Source organism: Mesoplodon mirus (assembly GCF_964341445.2).
Source record: "Mesoplodon mirus genome assembly, contig: HAP1_SCAFFOLD_800, whole genome shotgun sequence".
NCBI lineage: Eukaryota > Metazoa > Chordata > Mammalia > Artiodactyla > Ziphiidae > Mesoplodon > Mesoplodon mirus.
In genome coordinates, this window is record NW_028295235.1 from 55,520 (window position 1) to 77,911 (window position 22,392).

The window sequence follows — 22,392 nt, forward strand, 5'->3', positions numbered from 1 at the left end:
ATCACGGGGCGCCGGAGCCCATGGGTGCTGAGGGGCGATGGCTGGCCGGGGAGACATGGTTCTAAGAAATAACAAAGTGCGGGGACGCCCCCCCCCCCCATTTCCAACACCCTCGACTAGGGGCCGGCGGAAATGAGCCTGCGCTGGGAAAGGGGGCCTTCTACAGAAACGTTGCGGGGGGAAAAGTTCGTTGGTTAATTCCCATCCAACAGAAAGTCAGCTATCCCTTCCGGAGGAACACATGGGGGGCAACCAGCGAAAGCCGTCGGGCCGGGCTGGAGGTTGGGAGACGTCCACGGCCAAGTGCTCGGGGCACAGGCGGCTTGGCTGCCACGGGGGTGGCCTGAGAAGACCTTCCACTCCTGCCCCGGCTGCTTCTCAAGCCAGCGCCACCATCTAGGCCCCGGCAGCGCAGCCAGCCTTGCAAACAGACGGAATCCTGCCGGCCGTACACTCGGGCGAGGCAGCCCGGTCGGGCCGGGCCTCCTGACTGGGCGAGGCCCCTCCAGGCCCGAACCGTGTGAGCCGAGGGCTGGAGGCCTCCAGCCAGGAGAAGGTCCTCCCGCCCCCGCGCGGCCCCCGGGGCACGGGTGTGACCCTGGAGCTTAACAAAGGGCCTTCAGAGCTCCTTTGGGCCTCGGGCTGGCGGGGGGAGCGGTGGGGCCAGGGGGAGAGGGGCGGTACGGCGGCCCAAGTGAGGCCCCCCGCCCCGCCGGGCTGGGTCTGCCGGGCCCGCCGCCCTCGAGGAAACCACCGAGGTGGCATTGCCGGGGCTGCTGGGCACTCCCGAGGACCATCCTGGGGTTTGGGCGGCTCGGAGGCCGGCGAGCCTCCTGCCCAGCCCCGCGGGCCCGGCTGTCGTGCCCGACCCAGCGCGGGCTCCAGCCGAGTGCGGTCTTCCCAATAAAAGCTGGAATTCCCGGCTGGGCTCAGACAAAGAGGGGCCGCGGCAAATCGACGCCGCGGGCAAACCAAACCCAAGCCGAGTTTACGCCCGCGTCTGGGGTCACAGAGGCGCCTGCTAATCCTCCCTACGCTGGCCGTCCCCGCGCGGTCTCCTCAAGGGGGAAAAAAAGGGAAAGAAAGCATACCTCCCCTTGATTCCGCCCAGAGGCCGAGCTTCGCACTTCTTTCGGTTCAGTCTCTCTCAGTTCACTAGGCCCTGCGCCACCTTAGCAAACAGGGCTTAGAGGAGCGCAACATCCCTTGCTTCCGACCCAGAATGCAAAGCTACTCCTCTTTTTCCTCCACCATCCATCCTCTCAGGGTCCAGAACTCAAAAATCTTTCAGAAATCCTCCTACCTGCTCAAGACATACTCTCTTCCCCACTCTAGGTGGGAAGAAACTATAACCAGAAGCAATCTTAGTAACCAAGGGCCATCCACCCTTAGCTAGGCACCGTCGCCCTCAGTTTCCCTCTAGCCGAAGACACAGTATTTCCCAGTGAATGAGTGTGCGAATGTGGTTGTGTGGCCCACACTTCCGTGCCCTGCTCTGTCTCACCGGGCAGGAAAATCTTCATCAGGCATGGAGGGGTTTTTGTCATTCAGCCTGTGTATCTAAGCATGGATGTATGCACGTGAATGCTTTTTGTGTTTCCAAGTGACCCTCTTCACACCTTTAAATGGGCTTTTGTCTCTCGAACGAACTTACAGAAATTCTGCTCCAGTTTCCAGCTCAACAAAGTCTGGGATTTTCTCCTAGAATCTCGCTCTAGGTCTCAGTATTTGCATACCCATGTTTACATTCCTCGCGGCCAGTTCTTTCTCTCTTCTGTATCTCTTGTTCCATGTGGGCACCAGAGCCCAAGTGTCTTGATTTGTCTCAGCACATGTCATTCAGGCGCACATCTTAATCTGTGCATTCCTGTCTAACACGTACACCTCCCCACGACTTACATTCTTGCTTTGTCTATAATGGGGCTCGTTCCCAGACCAATATGGGTTTGCAGTTTAATGTAACTAGAGGATCCCCTAAGACTCCAAACCCTAAAAGGAAGAGGAGGGGGAAGGAGAGAGGAGTGTGACTAATGATTCATTTCTCTATAGGGTAACCCACCCAACAACTTCTACCTCAGGGAAAGAACGAGACCAATGCCTGCGGAGTTGTATTCAATTTTTAGACCCATTCAATGTTGACCCCACGGATGTGTATACAAATGATCGATCTTGTACACATCACTGTCCAACTCCTGTTTGGAGGCTGCCTCCCTGCACATATCTTATTTGAACTCTCCACAAGTTCATGGTTAAAAGTGTTTTTATTTACATAGACAACTCAAGGACCCCTTTGCTCTCTCCGACGCATACCTGTACGCACTGGCCAGGCATTTCAGGCTTGGGTCTTTGGTAGGCAACACTCTCGGTCAGAGGCCCCACTGACTAAAGCTCTGAGCAGACCTTCACATACTGGGCCGCTGGGAACGGTAAGGTCTAACCTCTGCATCTCCCCAACTCAGTTCCTTAAGTGAGGGTGCCCACTGTGTGTGTTCACACCTTCCCCATTGAGAAGTATCGGGTCAAATTAGATCACCTAGCAGCTGCGTTTGGTTCGTCGAAGAATCGAGCCCAATGTACCAGGATGTGAGACTGCATACACAGAAGAGAAAGGAAAACCCCAAGCCCAGACTCCCGCCTCCTCTCCCCAGGGAGCTACTTTGCCTCCAGGAATTTCTACTACACTCCCCACCCCCACTCTCCCTATCGTCTTTAAAGGGTTAAGAGAAACCCTCGCAGCCTTCCCTCCACCCTGGTCGCTGGGCCCGAAGGCTCGCTCGCTCACGGGAGTCTGCCGCCGCCTCCGCGGCCCGCCCCGCCCCTTCCCGTCCTTCAGCCGGGAGGGAGCCTGCATGCCTGTCTAGACCCATCTATCACAGGCACACCAACAACACCCGCGAGAGCGCGGAGACCCTACCCAGGTCCCCCTGCCCGCACGGTTCCCGGTGGACAGAACGCTGGAGCGTGACCGCGCCTGCAGGGTCGGGGTGGGACTCTACGGGCTCGGGCTGCCCCGAGCGCACAGCGGGTCCGGCCCACAGCGCTCCCGCCAGCCCGGCTGCCGGGGCACAGTCACAGCTCTGTGCGCTGGGCAGTCCTATTTTTATCTTGTCTAATCCCAAACTGGGCGGGGAGCACAGACGTCGTGCTTAGAGAACAAGAGATAGGCGAGGGAGGCGGGGAGGAGCAGCCAGGCAGCGACGCGAGCGGGAGCGAGTTAAAGACAGTCGAGGCGACCGAGAGCAGGAAGAAAGAGCGGGCTGCGCGGGCCTCGAGGCGCCGCACGCAACGCGCCGCCCGGCCAAGTTACACTCGCCTCCCGGTCGCCCCTCGCCGCCCATCCCTCCCCACTTCCCAGAGGCGCTCTCCGCAGCCCGGGCCGCGGGGCCCCGGCCTCTGTGGGAGGCACAGGCCCGGCCGGCCCTGCAAAGGGCTGGAGAGAATCGCTAATGAGCTGTGCGGCCCATTGATCCGGAGAACACTTCCTAATTAACTCTCAGTCACCTACTGGTGACAGCGCCTCAAAGGACAGCGCTGGGGCCGTCCGAGCCCTAACCCCGACCTGCCCGCGGAGCGCCTGGCGCCCGAACCCCGCGCGCCCCCCGCCACTACCCCAGGCAATCCCGGTGAGTGGCGGCGTAAACCCGCACACTAAAGGCCAGCCTCGGGTTAAACCTGGACGGCATATTAATCACCGCCATCTCCCCGCTTCCTCCTCGCGGTGAAATCATGCCCAAAATAAACACGGGAACCAACACTGCAAAGCCCAGACCAGATAACAGGTCGGGGGTGGAGTGGGAAGGGTCGAGAAGCAAATGTATTTTCCAAGTGTCCACGTACAGGAGTCTCGGAGGCCGACAATTAAAATGACTTCCACACAAGCAATTTTGTTGGCCAAACCGAATCCAACACCTCGTAAGGATTGATTTCGGCCCGCGGTGTCCGTTTCCAGTGCCACAGGAAGTGTCAGATGGCTACAAATACCCAAGTCTGTCTGCGTTCACCACCCACCACCTTCTGGGGTGGGCCATTTCCTCCTCGTTTTTATTCCCAAGTCATTTTAAGGATTTTTCTCCAGAGACTACCCCTAGAATCAAATACCACTACCCCTCCTCTGGCCTTCTCTCAAAAAAGAAACAAACAAACAAAAAAACCCAGCTAAAACCCTGAGCTGTCTACTCTAGACACAAGAGGCTGTACGAATACCTATTTGAAGCGCGCTGGTTTCTTTTTTTAAGGTTTGTTTTTAAATACACATAACCGTCCCCCCTCCTTCGCTCTTCCATCCCCGCAACCCCCCAACCCTTTAGACGCCGGCGGCGCGCGCCCTCGCGCGCGGGCACTCACAGCCTCTAGCTGGAGATCGCGGACTTTCTGGAAAAGATTCATTAACTGCAAATTAAGCCTCGCCCCGGCTTCGGCCTACACGCGGCCAGGCTCAGCCGTCTCAGGGACCCGGGGACGTGCCCACTCGAGAGTGCAGGCGGCGGGAAGCCCGTCGGGAAGCCTACTCGGGAAGTAGGGAAGCCTACTCCGCACACGGCGCCCCGGGGCTTGCTTGGTCAACAGCAGGAGCACGTCGCCGCCGCCCCGAGCCCCCTAGTTGGCGGAGGCTCTGCAGCGCAGCCGCCCGCCTGCTCCGAGCGCGGGCCCCGCGGCGCAGCGGCGCCTCGCTCTCCCCGCCTCGGCCGAGGATCGCGCCCGGGTGCGCAAGTTCCTCTTCGCCCTCAGCCTCTGCGCCGCACGCCCTCCGAGTGGGACCAACTTCCTCCGGCCGCAGACTCGCACACGCCCTACAGGGCTTTCCACCAGACTCCACGCTACCCAGAGGAGGACCCAGGTCTCGCCCCCCCGCCCGCCGCCGCCCCCGCCCCCGCCCCCGCACGATCTACCCCCACCCCTGGGGGTAGATCTTAAACTTAAAACCAACCCCACGACGTCGCGGGGACGGTGCGGGTGGACCAGGGTGGCACATTAAAATTTTTAAAGAACATTTACAAAACAAAGCGTCTGACCTGACTGGCTGGCTGGCGGGCGGGCCGAGTCGGAACCCCTCGCTCTGCTCGATTTCCTAGTATTTTTTTTAAATCCATGTGATTCACGCTTTGGAGCAATCCAAAAAAAGCCAAAAAAAAACCAGAAAACCGGGACTCCCCTCCCGAGTCGCGCGGCAGCGGCGGCAGCTCGAGCTCGGCTCGGCCCGGGGCGCCCGCCACACACACCCTCGCGCACGCACACGCCGTCGTTCCACGAGCAAGAACGAGCTGCCCCCGGAGAGGTGAGACGAGGCAGCGGCGGCTGGAGGTTTTTACAGTTCTTTCCCGAGTCGAAAAAGAAAGCAGACGGGAACCCGCCGCCCTCCCCTTCCTGCTAGCAAGCTAATGCCGAGCCGAGCTTCCCAGCTTCCAGCCCAGCTCACCCCCCCGCCCCCCCCCCGCCCGACTCGCGGCACTCAGCGACGACCGCGCTCCCGCGCACACAGACACACACTGCCTGCAAACTTCCAATCCGCGAACTCCCTGCTCTCCTCTCAGCCCCCAGGGGGGCGGCAGCCCCCCACCCCCGCCGCGCCCCTCCCTCCCCGAAGCCCACGCCGGGCCGCTTAGGTTGGCTGCATTTTTAATAACTTACAGCTAGGAAATAAAAACGAAAGCGAGCAAAGCAGCCAAAGTGAAGCGCGAGGCACAAGCTTCGAGGGGTACGCCAGAGAGTCAGAGGAGCCACCCGCCGCTAGTCTGGGCCCCGAGGGAGGGGGCCGACTGCAGCCCGCCGCACGCACGCCCGCCAGCCCGCGCGGCCTCCGCGGGGAAAGGTGTTCCGGACACTGACCTGAAATCCCCAGCCGGGGAGTAAGCAGGGAGCCTGCGATCCGGCGCTTTGAAGTTTTCCCCGGAGCAGAGTCGAGGCGGCGAGGAGGAGCGACGGGTGGTGGGGTGGGTGGGGAGAGGTGTGCGGGGTTGGAGGAAAGTGGGGTGGCGACGTTGGCGATGGGAGAAGGGGCCGGGCCGGGGAAGCGCGGCGAACAGCAAAGTTTGCCGTCCCCCGCTGCCCGCAACCCGCTCGCGGCGCCGCGCTCGCTCGCCTCCCTCGCCGTCTGCTGCCAGCCGGCTGCCCTCGGGGTCGGCCACGCCGAGGGGTGGGCTCTGGGCCGGGTGGGGGCGGGGGCGGGCTCAAAGCCTCCGGGCAGGTGGCGACAGCCCCGCGCGATCCTCCCCCAGCGCCATGCTGACGATTAGCCGCGAGCGCCCGCTCGGGCTGGGTGTGTATGTGTGTGTGAGTGTGTTGGCCAAGTCTTCCCTGCGCGGCGACAGCGCGGCTTGGGCTCCCCGCCCGGCAGCTCGCGGGCTCCCCCTCCGCCGCCGCTGCCGCCTCGCTCCCGCTCTCGGTCGCGGTCTGGGCTCCGGCGCGTCTTCCCCGCTGCCGCCGAGTTCGGTCCGCGTTCAGCAAGGAGCGTAGCCCTGCCTCCCCTCGCCGCTGGGAGCCCAGGCTCCGTCTGCCGCCGCACGCCGCGATCCCAACGCGTCCCCCCTCCCTGGTTCCCTCCTCTTCCTCCTCCCCCTCCCTCCGCCCTCTCGCCCGCCCGCCCGCCCGGCCTCCCTCCCTCCCTCCCAGCAGCCGCCTCCCCTCCCCCCGCAGGCGCAGCGCTCGGGCGACAGCCAGCCGCCCGCCCGCCGCCGCCTCCAGCTCTCGCAAGTTTGAGCTCCCCCAGCCTCCGCTCACCCTCCGTTGCAGCGCCTGGGCGGTGGGGTGTCGGAGCGGTGATTCCCCAAAAAGGTTTGCCCGAGTTTCCCCAGCCGATTCCCGGCGCGTTTCGCCTATCTGGGTTCGAACCCCAGACCACTTGGGTGGCGTCCCCCTCGCCCCTTGTCCTCCCCTCCCCCGCTTGGACCGAGTTTCCTTCCTCCTTTCTATTTCCTTTTTTTTCTTTTAGATTCACTTTAGAAGAAATTTTACATCTTCTTCAAAACATAGTTCCTTTAGCTTTCTCTTTTATAGGCTAAATCGTCAACATTCAATTTTCTTCATCATTTATATTTGCCAATAAAATACTACTTTTTATGGATTCTCATTTATAGCTCTTTGTGTTATATAGAGTTAGATATTATTAACATATCTTATTTTACATGATTAGAGTATGAGAAAGAGGAGAACAAAAAGAAAAAAAATGTGTGATGTGATGTGTGTATGTGGGAGGGGGGAGATTTATCACACACACATACACACAAACATATTCATATCAAAATAAGGAAGAAGTACTCATAACTATTACAGCCTGTGTTTCTCCAGCTGATCACATGATCATAGCTGGTATGTATAACAAGCTTCTTCCACTACCATCCTGTACACCCTATACCCTCAGCAAGCACTCCTGTTGGTCATAGATTCTTGCCTGCTAAACTTACCCAAACCTTTATTCCTGAAGGAACTGGACCATAGCAGCCCAACCTGAATTATGATAGTTTTCCACTGACTTTAATCATAGGAAATGAAAGTATTAAAAGGCACCCTGGAGGATCTTCTGCATTCCATACAGACCCTCCTTTACCCACATTATTTGGTAGCAACCCAATTTCATCTTGATAGAAGGATCTCTCCAACTAGTGCAGAAACCCCAGTCTTTGCCTGTTAATTCAGAAGTCCCATCTGGCTAGGTCAAACTCTCAACTTCTATTTCAATGAAAGTACTGTCAGGTTCCCTGGCAGAAGCATTATTTTCCTTGGTACTAAGATCTCACTGGACTTAACATCATGGAGATGAGAAGCAAATATTTTGCTAGTGGATCACTTGCAGTGATAGTGGAGGAGCCTCTCCCATTTTCCTCCCTTGATTCCCTGACCCAGGAACTCTGACTCTGGGAGATATAGCACTATATGTGAAGGAATGGTGATCATACAGAACACTCTGGAGATATCACCTCAGCCCTGAAAGGTATTGCCATCTAGCTGGCACCATAACTGAGTCTCCCTTAGACCATTCCACCATTACATCTGTGGCTCTGTAAGGAAAACCATGGTTAGACTAATTAATTCCATGAGAATGGACCCACTGCCACATAACTATATCTCTGTATTTAAGCTGCAGGATATCAATGAGAGAGTATGAACGAATTAATAGAAAATGACTAGCATGCAAAGACAAAAAAGGGACTTTGTATCCCTTCTGAGGAAGGGATTCATCTGTTTTCAGTTGGACCTGGGATATTTGTACCATGTTAGGTGGAAGCACGACTTGGCTGTTTTCAATATTTGGAGAGCAATACAGTTTAAGGAGATTTGCATGGGTTGACAAGGGGTGAGCTATGGTGGCCTTTTGATGTGGCCACTTGGCTAGGCCTTACCACACTTTCCAGCATTCCTTTTCTGTATGTCTCTGGTTAGGGTGGGATATAGCAGAGTTTCCTACAGGGGACTGGAGGGGAAATGAAGCAGCAGTCATCTTATGTCCTCACTGGTCTGCTGGCTCATCTCATTGGTGAGAGACAGTGGCCAGGTCTGCCATTGCCCACCTTCCACTGGGCCTTCCTTCAGCTTCTTCTACTCTGGGACCAGTGTGGGTATTTAGTTCCATGAGGAAGGGGCTTGACTTCTGCAGGAAAACTACACAGTCAAGGTCAGAGGCAATAAGGGCTCACATAGGTTTCATTCTGTTTTCGTGGCCTCTAGCTTTTTTTTTTTTTTTTTTTTTTTTGGTGTATGGGTTCCGGACTGTTGCTACTTTACTTTACATCCATATTCTCTCCCTCGCGGCCTACTTTGTGACCCCCAAGCTCCAGGATCAGACACAGTCCTAAGAATTCAGCCTTACACAATTGTCTAGGTCAGACTGTTGCCTGTGTCTGATCCTGGAGCTTGGAGTCCACAGGACATGAAGTCAGGGAGAGAAGACAGACAGATGGGCCTCATTTCTTAGTAGTTCTGCTTCTTCTGGGGGACCTATACTGAAATATTCCCTTTGTATTCTGGAAATGAATATTAATACATTCTTTCTTAGAAATATAGAAGAAAGAAATATGATGTCATTAACTTATCCTTAACTTTCCTAAAGATCCAGAATTATGCTGTGCCTTTTTCTTTGAAAGTCAGAAGTAGCATAACACCCTAAATGTTACTTATTTGCTAGCAATACTTAACAGAGAAAAAGAGGGATAACTTTGCAGTCAGGAGAAAGACAAACGGCTTGGAAAAGACACAAAATAATTGTCAGCTCCTGAAAAAGTCTTTTTTAAAAACGTTTTTCTCTTTTTAAAACAGTAATAACTTCCCACCACAGAGAGGTGCTCTCACACTTACTTCTCCAATGTTTGCAAAGCATTCAAGTCCTAAAATGTGCCAACATTTTTCAAACACAGGATTAAAAATAGAGTATTTTTGTTTAAAAATAATTATATGCCATAACATGGAAACAAATAATTCTGTAGTCTTTGGAAAACAATGGTTTGCCTGTGGATAAAGTCACCCTCCCGCCCTACCCTCAGCCATCAAGTCCAAGGAACAATAACCTCCTAATGTGTTAAGTTCTCCATGCATTGTGTTTTAAAACAATGCTTTATGAGCACACCATTAGTGAGCTTTCGGCATTATCTCAGTATATGGTACATCTACAGAAATTTTTTATTTATACTCTTGTCCTTTTTTTTTTTCCTAAGGTACTTGAAACATTTTGCTTTGTAGTAATTTTTACATATTTATGTTAAATAATATCATCTTTTGTAAGCCGCTGGTGATTTTGCCTGAAAGGCTGACTGTTGATAAGAAACATTCTTCTCCTTTTATTTGGCTGAGTATTTTGTAACAGAGGAAACATGACACTGTGGTCAGGCATCAGGCTTCAGAGAAAACTACTAACTTCAAAGTCTAGCTCTGCTCCCAGCCTGCTCTGCAACCAACAGCATGCCTTAACCTCTCTGTGCCTTATTTCTTTTCATTGGAAAAACTAAGATGATAACAAAATATCTACTTCCAAGATTTGTTTTGTAGATTAAATAAGCTAGTTCATGTAAAGTCCTTCACATAGCACCTGGCAAATGCTCAATAAATATTACCCATAATAATGTTGTCTTCTGTGCTTGCCAATAAACTATGAAACTATATGGATCTAAAGGACAAGGCTTATAATTAACCAAAAAAAAGGAGTAAAGACCTTAGTTAATAAAAGTAAAATAATGTATCTTTTAAATATAGAGATATTGCTTCTACACAGAAATATTGCTAAAATAATAAATGTCAGACAAATAGATGCACATAACTGTTTTATAACTAGCAGCTGGATCCTTAACTCTCTATAACTTTGAAATGGAGCTGCAAAGTACAATGCATTTCCCTCAGTAGTTTCTCCAGATTCCCTTTGAATTTGTGCAGGGTCAATTGATACATACAAGCACTATTTGATAAAACATATTTTTCAAAAAGTGAGAACAGCACGTAATTACCTCTACATGATATTTCTTTGGTAATTGCAGATAAATTGGTAAAAATATTTCAATTAGGCAAGCAGACTATTGATTGCAACTTACTAGGCTGTAAGAAAAAGTGATTTTTCTCTCAAGTTTTAATATAAGTACTTACTTGTTTTATTTACAACAAATACAAACCTTCTCATTTCAGCAGCTCAAAGTCTTCATGGAAAAATCACATGATTACTAATCCTCAAGACTGACTCTCTGTATTTTTTGCAAGTTTTCGCCTACTTATTATGTTCCTGCTGGGAAGTTCCTAAAAATTACATTTCCTATAACTGGGAGTATTACTAGTTCTTTCTATCAATCTATTTTTAAAGTGCAGAACCTTCAGAACTTTCTGAATATATTCTTTTTAGAAAGGAAAACAAGAAGGTCACAGATTCTTCTTTTTCCTTTAATATTTCTCAACCACACACTCACACACACATTCCCTTTATATCTTACAAATTCATGAGAAAGCTCATTCTGTTTGCAATTTTAATTTTTGCTTTTGTTGACATGCAGTCTTCCTTAAGGGAACTTGATTATCCTTTTATACTGAAGGTAAGCTATGTACTATATTCATTTTAATTGAGGATGCACTGTTTGGAGATTACATCATCTGGTTATTTACATTTTTCCTTTCTTCCTTGAGTTGATCTCAAAGGAAACATGTGTGCATTTATAGTTCATGTATTACTGATAGCTATCCTGAGTATAACAGCATTTATACTCAGCTCTAGTTATAACTTGTTTCACTCAACCAAAACCACACTTTTCTACTGATTATAAGGTTTTAAATTCATCACAGATATCAAAGCGAGAGAGTACAGTGAGACTCAGTAAGCTTATGGAGGGGAGCTGGGGGTTTTATACTTAACTGAGGGAAACTTGATCATTGATGACACTGGTTTATGACAGCGTCAGGATGGCATTAGGCAGCTCTGACGTGATAACTCCAGGGCACAATTTTTCACCTATTGGGAGGTAGTGTGAACATCTGAGCAGCTTAGCCAGTCAACTGTGTCTCCCTACAGCCATCATTCATCCTCTAAAATCTAATGATTCTCTTAGTTCCATGGCAGAATCAGGTCACTCTAGGTAGTTCTATGTTATGTGAACAAAAGAATCACTGAGGATAGTAAAAACTAATGTTAATTTATCAAGGATCATACGTTAAGTATAATATTTTATAAATCATTTATTTTACTCTAAAATTAGTTGACAATTTTTTCCCCATAATTTGATTGGCACATTTGATAATTTGCACAGAAATGTACATGATAAGTGAACATAATGATGTTAAATAGTGGAAGATTGGAGCTGATGCAAAAAGAAAAGGTAATTAAATATATAGAAATTATAACATTATTCAAATTCCTACCCCATCTGCAATCCTTTCTCCAATTATATTTTTTCTGGAATATAGTCTTTTAAGCCAAAAGCACTTAGAATGGTCATTTTAGAGATTATGAGAGAGGAATTATAGCCCAGAGAAAACCTACATGCAATAGGTAGCTAGGGGCAGGCTTATTGAATGACATTATTCAGCCAACAAGTTGATACATCATCTTAAATCTGAAATTTTGAACAACTGCAGATAAAATGTCCTAAAACATACGAGGCAGGATGGTGTCTTCAGTTTCCCTCACTTACTTTATCTTTCTTTCCTTTTCTCACTCTTACAGGAAGAGAATCTCCCTTTAACTCATTATGGTTATGCTATAAAAGACTGAGTGATAAAAAAATAAGTTTATTTCAAAGGTGCCTCACTCTGAATCATCTGAATGACAGGGATCATTATACTGAAGAATGGGACTCACTGAGAGGATATATAAAGGAGCCTTATTTTTATCCTCCACTGTCCATTCCCCCTGTGCTGTGAGACTTGTTTTGCCTTTGCTTCCTTGGGTGAAAAGCAGTGCACATCCCATACCTGCCATGGTCACTTTCAGGTAACAAGAATCCACCAGTAACTTCCAGCTCCACACACAGTCTCAGTTCAATAATTATTTTGTTCAATCCACTGTATTAATTTCAACATTATGAATTTCATTTAAAGTTGAAATTCCACCCATCCCCCATCAAGAGAGAAGTTTTCAATCCACACTAGTTGTTGGAGTGTGGCATGAAAGCTCTTACTAGATTAATAATGTTGTGTGTGCCTGGTAGATGCTTAAAGCTGACACTTTCTCTTATGGTGCGTGGGTTCTTCCGAGCCCACTGCCCCATCACTGGGAATTTCTCACACGTGGTTCCCTTTAGGGTTACCAAGAGCAACTCTATTCCGGATGGTTAGTTTTAGCCATTGCCTATATCTTGTCCTATGCAAACAGCCTACCCAATCCATTGCCAGGAAACCCTATAGAAATTTAGGTCTTATAATGTCAGTAATTTATTTAAAAATAACTCATCATCACATGTGTGACATTTAGGGAATACATATTTGTATTATACCCTCTAGGTATTTGGTTGACACTTGAAATACTTTAATCAGGAATATTCACCCTAAGGGTAGCGAGTCAGCATTTGAAAATTAGGAACTTTCGATTTCTACTGAGAGAAATAAGGAACCCCTGGAAAAATCATAAAGAGGTAGATTTCAACTAAAAACGATTGAACTATCATTGCCTCAATCTGCAATAGAGGACTTGTTAAACAGCCTAAGGGAATTTACAAATATGTACGTATTTGCTAAACGGGTAGTGGTTGAGATATGTTTATTGACTAGCAAATTTGTACAGATACTTGGCCTTTGGACAAGTTCTAGAGAACTCAAGGTGTAACATTTTCCCAAGTGGGGGTTTTAGCCCAGGTGTTTATTCCTTCGGTGCCACCATGATATGAAGGAATCTGTCATCGTACTAGAGGAAAAGGTACTAAATGTAGAACTGAATAGCGATGAACTTATGGGATATAGGACTGAATATGGCTGCAACAGTACAGCTCAGGACTGTCTGGGGTCTATTTGCCAATTCATTTTTCTACGAGTGATAGAATTTGGTCTAAGCCTTGCTTTCACTGTAACATCTCACCTGGTTGTGCGATTTTGAGAGAGGATATTTACAGCGCTCATGTTGCTCTAATCATTGGAAGCCTCTAGCCTCCAGAGTGGCAGCGTGAAGAAACTGTCAGAAGGCTGATTTCAACTCAGACACCTCTGTCCTTGATCTGACCTAATATCACCTAGCTATCCAGTCTTTTGTTCCTTAGGAGGATATGAGTCAGACAAGAATACACTGTGCGCCTCAAGCTCAAGGGGGGGCCATAGTAAGCTATCTGAGTGGTCTTCTTAAACTTGTTATTTTTTCACATTATATGAAGAGGGAAGTACCTTCCACTTTGTTTCCTTGAGGACTGCGATTGGGACTCACAGCACTTCAAGAACTCTCCCTTAAAATCTTCTCTTAATCTCTAAATCCTGACACTTTTGTTGTCTCTATGTAGTTGAGAAGCTTTAGATTAAAAAAAAAAAGTTTGCTTTTTACTCCGTTTCAAATAGTCGAATCACAATTCAACTTGGGATGTGGGAACAACTGGCATTTAGTGTGCTGCCGTCTCAGTCTGAGAAGGAAATAGTTCGATTTTGTTATCCTACTATGCATAATAAAGTGTAACTTCTAGAAAAATATTTTCAGGTAAGTTGTTTTATTTTTTTATTTATTTTTTTTGCTGTACGCGGGCCTCTCACTGCTGTGGCCTCTCCCGTTGCGGAGCACAGGCTCCGGACGCACAGGCTCAGCGGCCATGGCTCACGGGACCAGCCGCTCTGCGGCATGTGGGATCTTCCCGGACTGGGGCACGAACCCGTGTCCCCTGCATCGGCAGGTGGACTCCCAACCACTGCGCCACCAGGGAAGCCCTCAGGTAAGCTTTTTTTGATATTTCATCACATAATCTGTAGTGAACCAATAATTTTCAGGCTACCACTGGGCTATTTGCTACAGTAAAACAGTGATTTAATCTAGTAAACCAATTGATTATGCGAAAGTATAATTTAAAAATTATCTTACTTATACAAATATAAATGTAACTAAAAATTATTTCATTATTGGGGGGGCAGAGAGATAGTAGAGCTGGTTCAAAGAACACTTTAAGGCATTTATAAATAGTGGAATAAGAAATAACAAAAATAATACCATGAAAGACATGACACTAATTAAAATTCTCTGGGGCAATAAAATCATAAATTTGGGTTTATGTTGTTTTTTTTTTCTTTTCTTTTTTGCTGGTGAGAAACCTGTAAACTAAGACGTGGCTTTACAGTGGTGTCTGGGCACTAATCAAATAGTAAAGAGCTAAATCTAACTCAAGTACATTTTCCTGGAGAATTACATAATCTTTGGGTGATTCTTTTAAGCAATGCCCCTGCATGACATTGAAAGGACATACCACATTCCCTTTGTCTTATTTGCAAATTGTGGATAATTTTTCCTAATAAAGGACAATATATGCCTCCTGATGTGATTATATAAGCACTTTAACTGTTTTAGATAATTAAATGAGAAAATAATGATGGCCACTATGTATAACATGGCATAAAATACATATTTCATATTCCTCAATTTCTTTGGATCCCACTAACAACAATAAATTTGGAATAACTGGTTTTTAAGGTCATATCTGACACCAAGAGCCATTCGTTTATTTTTCTAACTGCTTGAACTGTTAGCAACTTTCAACACTGTGGCCTTTCTTTTCAAACAATCTCTTCTTGGTTTCACTGACAGCTCTTCATCCTGCTTTCTATCCTAAGTATCTGGTTATGTTCATCTTTGTACTCTTCTCAGCACTATTTATAGTGTTTTCTCATATTCTTCTTTGCTGGGGATCTACCTCTTCTTCGCTAAAATCCTACCTCTTCTCCTGAGCTGTTACATGTCGGAGCAATTAAGACCTGGTCTGAGACCCCATTTTTTTTTCACTCTGCATTCTCTGTCCTGGTAATCTGATCCACGTTTATTGCTGTGAATGTCATCTCTAGAAAAATAGGCTCCAAATTAGTAGCCCTAGTGAGAATCAGACATCACCAAAAGTTGCTTAATCAGTATCTACATATGGATAAATAAAAGCCAACTCCAAGTCAGCCAGTCCTAAACCAAACTCATCTCTCTCTTTTGCTGTTTTTTTTCTTCACTATTTTCATTTTAATGAACAACCCCATAGTAAATCCAGTTGAATAAGACAGTAACATAGGCATTGTCCTTAATGCTTGTCCTTAATCCTCTCTTCTGTATATAATTCACATTGGGATCTTTCAAGTTTACTCTCTAAATCTGTCTCAAAGGCATTCATATTTTTCAACATCAGTACCACTTTCACTCTAAGCCAAAAACCACCATTTCTTGCTTAGACTAATACTGATTCTATCTAAATAGTTTCACTAACGTGTACCTTTTGCTCTCCATCCAGTTCTCCACACTACAAAAAGAATAGCCATTTTAGAAATCACATATGTTCAGGTTATCCTTTAAAACCCTACAGTGGATTCCTATTTCTCTTAGGAGGAAGGGAAAAAGAAATCCTTCATTTGCCACACAAGTCTTGCACGATCTTTCACCCAGCTGTGTGAGCGGGTGTAGTGTAGTTGTTATAGACAAGAGTTGTGGAGCTACACTGCCTGGGTTCAAACCTAAACACCTTCACACTTTAACCGGCTGAACTATACAAGATGTTTCCTTCTCTGAGCCTCAGTTCTCAGAGAAGTTATTACTTGTACCTACTTCATATAATCATTTAAAAACTCGAATAAGCTAACACAGATCAAATACTTTGAGCAGTGGCTTTCACTCAATTAGACATGAATTTACCATAGTATTAGTATTACTTTTCTTTCTCATTTCATGATTATCTCACGCTCAATCTCTGTAGTTTTTTAATTTGCTTTAGTGCTGAAAACCCATGCTCAGTGCCCCCTCTCCCTTTCATTTGTACCTGCTACCTCCTCTACTTGGAATGTTCTTTTCCCCCCCTTACCTCTGGGGGCCTTGACATCTATGGTGATTCCCCTTAACCCTGGCCCCGCTTCTCCAAGTCGTACCTTCATTACATTATCTTCTTTGAACCCAGTGAGTTGAATTTTCTTTCCTGCCAGAAGGCTGACTGATGCAGAAGCTCTGCCCGTTGTAGACACTTAGGATTTACGCTGATGGAGACTCATCTTCACACCCATGCATCTAAGATCCTTATGGCACAGGGAGAGGGTATAAATATTAATTCACTAGGTCTTACATCTCCTTCCTGCAATTGACTTCTGCTCATGTTTAACTGGTCAAGCTATATCCTATTTCCACATCACTCTTCAAATGGAGCAGAAAAGTACAGTGTTACCATTTTCTTGGAGAAGAAGGGGAACTAGAACACATATTACCCTGTTATGACTACAAAGCAAAGCATAAGTAAGGGCATTAGAATGTGAAAGTACATAGACTGTTGGAGGTTGTTGATCTAGTGTGAGATGAGCTTGACACATATTCTAGGATTCGATGGAAACACCTGTGAGGTCAGCTCAGTGAGGACTCTACATGTCATGCAAAATTTGTGTGGTGTCCTTTTCTTAGAATTGAAAAGGAGACATAGGAAAAGAAATCTGGGAAGGAGAAGACAGGAGCATATCTATATTTTGGAATATCATAATTTAATCATTCTATCCTGCTCGTAGCTTCTTTAACTAAGGGAGATTATATAAACTGTTTTCAGATAAATTTGAAATATCCTGAGCTCATTATTTCAGCATCTGGAATGTAGAGTCAACCAAGATAACAAATTGTATGATTTCTCTATTAGGCAGAGGCTTCTACAGCATGAATCAAGGAAATTAGAAGGATCAAGTTACTAGTTTATTAAATTAGCACTGACATTATCACGGTCTCAGAGGAAAAAAAATAACAAGATTGTTTGCAATAGAAAACGTTTTGTAAAATAGCCCTTAATCAGAATAGTCATTTGGAAATATTCTAGCAAAAAACGTATATGTAAAGCAGCACTGCACCTCAGACTTGAAATTTTCCAAATAATTAATAGCAAGTAAAAATTTTATATAAATCCATGGAAATAAAATTGGAGTGGCCAAAACATTACTGAAGAATTCTGAGATAAGGACAGTAAATTCATGAAGCACAAATAAAATGACATAAATACCTCTATGTTCTGAATGTAATTTAATTATTGACTCTCACATACATAGCTAGAGTATCATCAATCACCATAGATAATATTTTTTCTGAGCCATCAAAGCTAATTATAGTCAGAAATCTCACTCACTGAGACTAAACATTACACTACATTAAAAATCAATCTATTATGTGATGTCAGGAAGTTCTGTTGAGTGTAGTGATTTTTTATGAGCCTCAAAATTCTATGTTAATTACCTGAATATTTTACATAGATGTCTCAAATAGTCCTTGTAAGTAATAAAAACAGTGGTGATTTGTATTTCACCATTGCTAAGATAATTTTCAAATTAGAATATTGACAGAGGGGAATAAACCGAAATACAATAGGAAAATGCAAGAAAAAGGCAGAAGTAGAACTAAATGAACCATCTTTTCACTGAGGGCTTCTTCACTTTTCCCTAAAATATGTCCCACTGATTCTAAGGTTGTGTCTACACTATGCTAAAGGATATTTTAAGTTTCCAATAATTGAGTCTTCCTAAGTACTTGTATGAATCAATTCAAATCTGATACTTCATGTTCAAAGAATTTTAGAGACAAAGATTCTTAGGAGATTGGAGATTATGTAATTCATTATAAACACGGAAGCTGGAAAATAGGGTAAGTAGAAAGGTTTCACCATGAGTGGCATAGTTAGACCCTGTGTTTCCCAACTAGTTAAGAGAAATATTTTTACCAAATCACAAATAAACAGTGAATGCTTACAATTATATTTATAACTAAAATAATTTCTCTCCACTTGAAACAGTAGTGTATCTATTCAACAAATGATATTGCAGCAACTGGACATTCTCATGCAAGAAAATGAATATAGACACAAAACTTACACCCTTAACGAAACAACCCAAAGTAGATCATAGACCTAAATATGAAATGCAAAACCATTAAACTTCTAGAATATGAATAGGAGAAAACCAAGATGACCTTGGTTATGGCGATGACTTTTTAGATACAGCACCAAAGGCACAATCCATGGACTTCATTAAAATTAAAAATTTTGCAAAATTGTTGTTTCTGACAACACTAAACATATTCTTACCATTAAATCCTGCAATTGCACTGCTTGGTATTTATCCAAAAGAGATGAAAATGTATGTCCACACAAAAACCTGCACACAGATGTTTATAGTAACTTTATTCATAATAGCTAAAATTTGAAAGCAGCCAAGATGTCCTTCAGTAGGTGACTAGATAAATAAACTGTGGTATATCTAAACAATGGAATATTGTTCAGCACTAAAGGGAAATAAGCTATCAAGCCATAAAAAGACATGCATTTTAAGACATTTTAAAAAATTAAAATAACTACTGGGTATACAGAAAAATACCTAAAATGAAAAAGGGTCTTTTATTTTCATACAGTAATAATGAAGTAAGAATTTTAGTTTAAGATCAGTTAGACATTTAAAAGCCTTTACATTTTCCAAAAGAAATTAATGTATTACTATTGAACATTTTGTTAAAAATGCCACAGACAAGACTATGAGACTCTCTAAGTATTACTTCTGTCATCTTACTAAAATCAGTAAAAATAAGTTTGCGTTAACACACTCCAGCTTCCTCTCTCTAGAAATAGAATGAGAAAAAAAGCAATAATAATAAGAGACAGTAGCTTCAAATCTTTTTAAAAAGTTATTCCCAACTGCACATCCATTATCAGTCATAGAAAATGTAGGGCTGCGGTAGAAGTCATGGTTTCCAGCACTCTGAAAAGCACATTATTTTAAAGATGGATCAATATAAAAGAAGAAAAATACTCAAATCATCTGAAGATGATGTAGTATTAAAAAGCTTTGGGGGAAAATGAGGCTGCAATTTGAACAAAATTATCTACTTACAAAGAAAGGAGGACATGAGTTATTGTCTAAGAGTTACCATAAAGACACTAAAAAGAAAAGAAATCACACACACACACACACACACACACACACACATAATCCTTATATAACTAGTAACTTAAAATTAACAAATAATATGTCTTCGATTTACTTGTGATGAATAAACCTCACTTGAATTAACAGAGGAAAGCATTTAAACATAAGAAACAGAAAAAGAGTTTCAACAGTTTTAAAATATACCTAGTTTATGTTGTAAAGAAACGTTATTGACAACAAAATGCTCCTAAAAGGAACTTTGGTAATAGAGTCCAGTTGAAAACCACTGTCTATTTACAAGGTAGACTTGGGGTGCTGCACTGAACAGTGTGCCCCCAAAATTCATGTCCGTGCAGGATCTGTGAATGTGACCTTGTTTGCAAGGGTCTTTGCAGATGTGATTAGTTAAGATGAGGTCATACTGAATTAGCATGGGCCCTAAGTCTAATGGCTGGTGTCTTTATAAGAAGAGGGAAATTCGAACACAGAGATACAGACACAAACAGAGGCAAATAGGCCGTGTGATGTCAGAGGCAGTGACTGGAGTGATACAGATAGAAATGCCAAGAATTGTCAGCAACAACCAGAAGCTGGGAGAGAGGCATAGAACAGATTGTCCCTAGAGCCTTCGGAAGAAGCATGGCTCTGCTGACACCTTGATTTCAGACTTCTAGGCTCCAGACCATGAGGGAATACAATTTCTGTCATTTGTGGCATTTTGTTACAGCCACCTTAGAAATTAATATACTTGGTAAAAATTCAACCCAACAGTCATTTTTATTTTGATATATATCACGAAACTAAACCCTAACTAATGCGTTTCCCATTTTGCCTCCATCTCTGATTTTTTTTAAGCTAGCAAGTATTCGTTTCTTGCTTATACCTTCAAAATAAAAGTTATGATTTTGATGACATGATAGCTAAAGTCTTTACTCATTATTCTGGTCCATATACATTTATTCATGACATCAAAATTCATTTATTGAGCATCTAATATATATTTTATTCTAAATCTCATCTTTGATTTCTCTAGTAGTCCAAACCTTCTCATTTGTGATAGAGTTTCAAAAATCACTTGGCTAAATGGATAATTTATTGAGTGTCCAAAGTATTTTCTTGAGTTAATAATTTTCAAAAATTGTATTACTCCATTTCAGAAGAGAATGACAGGGCTTTTCAAGAAATTATCATTTATTATATAGAAAAGATTCCAAGTATTCTTCTGGATCATCTGCCGGTTCAGTTTCTAGTTGCAAAAAGGCACCACATGACATACTTAGCCACAGTCTTGGATGATTGCTGTTGGCATCAGAAAATTTCTGCTCACTAGGACCTATGGACCTGTGATTATTGCTACTACTTATCAACACCATCCTCTTAGAAAATTATCATCTTAGAAATATTTCGACTATCACGAATACTACTGTACAAGTACTAATTCTGCGAGTATTGATTGCTGTAAAAATGTAGCAAATGATCTGGAAATGATCTACCAGTCACAATCTGGACAATCACAAATCTAATTACAGAGTGCAACATTGAAAATATACTAGAGGAAAGGTATGGAACCCTGCAGAACACATTACTAACATGTATAACTTTGTTGTAGGAGATGGGGATGCTATTTGTATTTTACATATATATATATATAGTCTATATTTTCAGACTTATTACAATGAACATGTGGTTCTTTTGCCATTTAAAACATAGATTTAAGAAATTGGAAAAGTTCTTTTTCAAAGAGAAGTTGTTCTTTTTAATCCTGTGATTGCAGGCAAGTTTTCTATATTAAAGTCTTGAGAATTGCTTTTCTTCAGGAAATCTGTCTTTGCCTTCAACTGATGGGATGAATCCCACCCAGGCTATGGAGGATAAACTGCTTTACTCAAAGTCTCCTGATTTAGATGTTAAACACATCTTTAAGTAGACATTCACAGCAAGATCTAGATTATTGTTTGACTAAACAGTTGAGCACTATATCCTAGAAGGCTGACATATAAAATTAACTGTCATGTTGAATTTCTAATCAGGAGAGTGGCAAGATGAGTCCTGTGTTTCAGAAGATATCTTTGGAGAATGGAAGGACATCGGAAAGAGAGCACGGATGAAGGTGGACATGTCACTAGGAGGAGGATGAATGAATAAAGATCAGAGATGATAGAGATAAACTGCGTTGTTCTTGTTTTGGTGGAGAGGACTATGTGGATGATTTGAAGGATGAAAAGCAGTAAGATTAACAAGGGTTGGTAAATGATTGTATATTGGATGTAGGGGAAAAAAAGGAAGACATAAAACTCTACCATCCTCCCATAATTAATTGGATTTTAAAATAGAAGCTTTACTATTCTTTCACTTTAAAGCAAAGACAACCTATTGCTAATTCCCACTTATAATTATCTCCCAGAACTCTTAATCTGCAGTATTCATCCTCTTCTGAATAACATTCTTCTGAAGACTATTTTAGTTAATTTATTTCTCTTGGTTGTTATTTTTTTTATAACCAGCCTTCAGTTACTTGTGAGGTAAAATTTAAAATTGGCAGTGAGTTCCAGACGAGTTATACAGGGCTTTGTAGCTCTGAAAGCCTTTCACATATATAAAACAGTAAAATATTCCTTTGTTACGAGGATATGACCCAGTTAAGTTTTACAAGTGATGCTTAGTGTAAGAAAAGTATAATACTCCAACATATTTCAAACAGGACAGGTAACTTTGGTAACATAGACAATGTAATAACTTGACAAGAAATAAGGGAAAAGTGATGAAAAGGACAGCTCGCTTTTTGTAAATAATTTCTTTTTCTCTAAAGAAAAATTAAAATAATACTTCTGACATGTCATTTTCTTGTTCTTATTACCAATGTCTTTAATAATTACTAAAAGAGAATTTTCATTCCCTGTCAGGCAA

At 44.1% G+C, this 22,392-nt stretch overlaps 1 protein-coding gene and 1 long non-coding RNA gene across 2 annotated transcripts in view; one reads left to right on the forward strand and one right to left on the reverse strand.

Moving 5' to 3' along the window:
- LOC309797622 (uncharacterized protein) overlaps window positions 1–22,392 on the reverse strand; it is a gene marked incomplete at its 5' end in the record, with an annotated part of 105,547 nt that overhangs the window by 51,604 nt on the left and 31,551 nt on the right. The window contains 2 exons of the mRNA XM_082646089.1: window positions 5,013–5,068; window positions 5,827–6,921. Coding sequence (XP_082502215.1) covers window positions 5,013–5,068; window positions 5,827–6,921 — 1,151 coding nt within the window. The remainder of the gene's footprint in view (window positions 1–5,012; window positions 5,069–5,826; window positions 6,922–22,392) is intronic.
- LOC309797621 lies at window positions 6,705–21,640 on the forward strand. The gene is made up of 3 exons (XR_014292738.1): window positions 6,705–6,771; window positions 14,179–14,303; window positions 21,516–21,640. It is a non-coding gene; the product is annotated as an uncharacterized lncRNA (long non-coding RNA).